This window comes from Rhinopithecus bieti, unplaced genomic scaffold (genome assembly GCF_001698545.2).
Source record: "Rhinopithecus bieti isolate Rb0 unplaced genomic scaffold, ASM169854v2 scaffold_29378, whole genome shotgun sequence".
Taxonomy (NCBI): Eukaryota; Metazoa; Chordata; class Mammalia; order Primates; family Cercopithecidae; genus Rhinopithecus; species Rhinopithecus bieti.
The window spans coordinates 1,173,511-1,176,846 of NW_016813019.1; the positions used below are offsets into that span (position 1 = coordinate 1,173,511).

Consider the following 3,336-nt stretch of genomic DNA (forward strand, 5'->3'; position numbering starts at 1 on the left):
TTTTCCACTTCCTATGCAGTACCTAAAAGCAGTAAAATAAAAACTCAGAGAAAGAATTCATGTTCCTTGAAGGAACCAGAAAGCTCATGAATTACCATATTAACTGGGCCTTAAAGGATAATAAAGCAGTATAAAAATAGAAAAGGGAAATTTTTAAGCAAAGGAAACTGGGAAACCATGAAACTTATATGGGATCTGTAAGAGGTTTAGTTGACTAAGTGTGAGACTGGGAATATTGGGAGATAACGCAGGACTGGTGGATTGGGACAACTTTGGAAACCTCAGAGCTTAAGGCATTTAAGTTGCACCAAAGATCATAGTAGGGACTTAATGATCATGGAACAGATGATCCAGAGCTGTACTCTTGGTATACTCACCTGAACAAAGGGATGCAGGAAGAGGAATGGGTATAAGGCAGAAAGGCAAAGGTCTGTTTGGGACATATTTATTTCGAGATAATTAGGACATCTAGAGGAAGAGGTTTTAGAGTGGTAAGTAATGCCAGCCAAGCACGATGGCTCACACCTGTAATCCAAGCACTTTGAGAGGCTGAGGCAGGAGAATCGCTTGAGCCTGGTAGGTAGAGGTGAGCCAAGATGGCACCACTGCACTCCAGCCTGGGTGAGGGAAATGAAACCCTGCCTTAAAAAAAAAAGGAGCCAGGCACGGTGGCTCATGCCTGTAATCCCAGCACTTTCAGAGATTGAGGAGGGCGGATCATGAGGTCAGGAGATCAAGACCATCCTGGCTAACACGATGAAACCCCGTCTCTACTAAAAATACAAAAATTAGCCAGACATGGTGGTGGGCGCCTGTAGTCCCAGCTACTCGGGAGGCTGAGGCAGGAGAATGGCGTAAACCCGGGAGGCGGAGTTTGCAGTGAGCTGAGATCTGGCCACTGCACTCCAGCCTGGGTGACAGAGCGAGACTCCTTCTCAAAAAAAAAAAAAAACAAAAAAACAGAGGTAGTTTAAAATTCTTTTGGATGCCATTCTTTTGGATGCCACAGTAGTGGACTCATAATTGATACCCAGTTAACACTGAATGATAAATGTGAATATCCAACTAAAAGAGCCCATAACCTAAGCTAGATAAATGAGAATGGACTATTTCATAGAGGGAGAGATTAAATGTCTGGCCCATAGTTCTTACCAATCAGCTGTAGGTTAGAACTATGACTTAGGTTCCCCATACCCAGTCTACTTCTCTATGGCCACTGCTAGGTTTCTCAAGGAGCTTCTATCCATCATCTCCTAGTGTCTAAGGCCACCCCTTTCAAGCAACACACCTTTCACACTCTATCAAGCCCCAAACACAAGGCACAGTGTGGGCAGGGTTATTGAGGTTTTTAATTAAAATGCTTTGCAGAAGAGACCACAGCCTGCCGAGGGAGCAGCTTCCCAAATGTTTCCTGACCCATGACCTACAGATGAAGTAATTTGATTTATTCCCTATTTCCTTCCGTCTCAATGGCTAAGAGGTAATGGATGGAAATGGGGAGAATGACCGAGAGGAGGCAAGGATGAAGCTTATTCTTAAAGAAAAACCTCAAAGTTCAACTTCAAACAGCTGAAGTTTGTTTCATAGCTGTTGGTCACCCAGTTCTAGCCAACCAGGAATAAATTATAGTTTTGCCACCACAGCAGATGGCAACAGGAGCTTTCCAGAACTTTGGCCTGGTCTGCACCAGGTACCAACATCACAGCTGCTAAAATCACCAGAAGGAATTTAGAACCGCTGTACTACTGTCCTTTCATTCAATGGGAGGTCCAGGCTTCACCCCAAAGAGCAGTCCGACACGCTTCATTTATGCTTCTTCTCCTGTGTACTGGTGAACCAAGAGTCTAGGAGCTTCTTGCTGTAGTACAACTGCCAGGCATGCACTTGGACTGCCAACACCAACACCAGGTACATGACGGAAACAGCAGAAAAACCAAAGAGGAAACGGTAGGCCTTGCCATGGCGGTAGAGCTGCTGTGCAGCAGGGAACATCTCCATGCTGCCATAAATGAGTGGAGCGATGGAAAAGAGTCCCATGCTGATCATGGAGAGCACCAGGTAGCTAATGTTGTTGCGGGGAAAGGAGAGAAGGCCCAAGAGAGAGGGCAAAACGCTAAGCAAATACGGGTATTCCCACTGATAGGGCATGGCCACCTGATCATGTGACAAGAGCCTCAGGTGTCCCACGCTCATCTTGGCAACCAGCAGCAGCCATAAGACCAGATGTACGTAGATCAGCTTCTTGATTTCATACTTGAGGGTCACACTGTGGGGCAGAGCAGAGGGAGAAGTACCTTTCAAATTTTTCTTACCACCAACTATATGCCAGGCAACTGTACTGGACACTGGGATACAAATTTGAATAAAACAGCCTAGAAGCCTGGCACAAAGAGCAGAGGAGGAAAAAATAATTAGAAGATGAAGTGAAAAAGTTCTAGTAAATTATATGTTCCCAGGTATATGAGATCACAGGAAGGAGGAATCGACTCTGCCTGGCATGGAATGTCAGAGATGACTATCTAGAGGCAGGTGATATTTGAACTAGCCTCAGGAATGAGTGAAGATGGGCATACCATGCAGGAGCGTGCAGGCAAAAAGGCCCAAGTATTTGTGTTCCAAGAAAGCAACTGGTTACATGTGGCAGGAACATATTATTAGGGGGAAAGGAGTAGTGGGATATGAAGTCGCAAAGGCTATGAGAGTTAAAGGCAGAAGAGGCTGGGCATGGTGGCTCACAACTGTAATCCAAGCACTTTGGGAGGCTGAGGCAGGAGGACTGCTTGAGCCCAGGAGTTTGAGACCAGCCCGGCAACAAAATGAGACCTCATCTCTATTAAAAAAAAAAAAAAAAAAAAAAAAAAAAAAAAAAAAAAAACAATAATAGTAATAAAAAGGCAGAGCCCGGCGTGGTGGCTCACGCCTGTAATCCCAGCATTTTGGGAGGCCGAGGCGGGCAGATCAGGAGGTCAGGAGATCGAGACCATCCTGGCTAACACGGTGAAACCCCGTCTCTACTAAAAATACAAAAAAATTAGCCAGGCATGGTGGCAGGCGCCTGTAGTCCCAGCTACTTGGGAGGTTGAGGCTGAGAATGGCGTGAACCCGGGAGGCGGAGTGAGCTGAGATCGCGCCACTGCACTCCAGCCTGGGCGACACAGCCTGACTCTGTCTCAAAAATAAATAAATTGGCCAGGCGTGGTGGCTCACGCCTGTAATCCCAGCATTTTGGGAGGCCGAGGCGGGCAGATCACAAGGTCAGGAGATCGAGACCACAGTGAAACCCCATCTCTACTAAAAATACAAAAAATTAGCCGGGCGCGGTGGCGGGCGCCTGTA

At 46.4% G+C, this 3,336-nt stretch overlaps 1 protein-coding gene across 1 annotated transcript; it reads right to left on the reverse strand.

Moving 5' to 3' along the window:
- Positions 1-1,289: 1,289 nt before the first annotated feature.
- On the reverse strand, positions 1,290-2,406 carry JAGN1 (jagunal vesicle mediated transporter 1). The gene has a single exon (XM_017847488.1). The coding sequence runs from the start codon at positions 2,191-2,193 to the stop codon at positions 1,804-1,806; it is 390 nt and encodes a 129-aa protein (XP_017702977.1). The 5' UTR covers positions 2,194-2,406; the 3' UTR covers positions 1,290-1,803.
- Between the last annotated feature and the right edge of the window lie 930 nt (positions 2,407-3,336).

What these genes read in the sequence shown, in the direction of transcription:
- JAGN1 (XM_017847488.1), bottom strand. Translation starts at nt 2,193, where the DNA reads ATGAGCGTGGGACACCTGAGGCTCTTGTCACATGATCAGGTGGCCATG.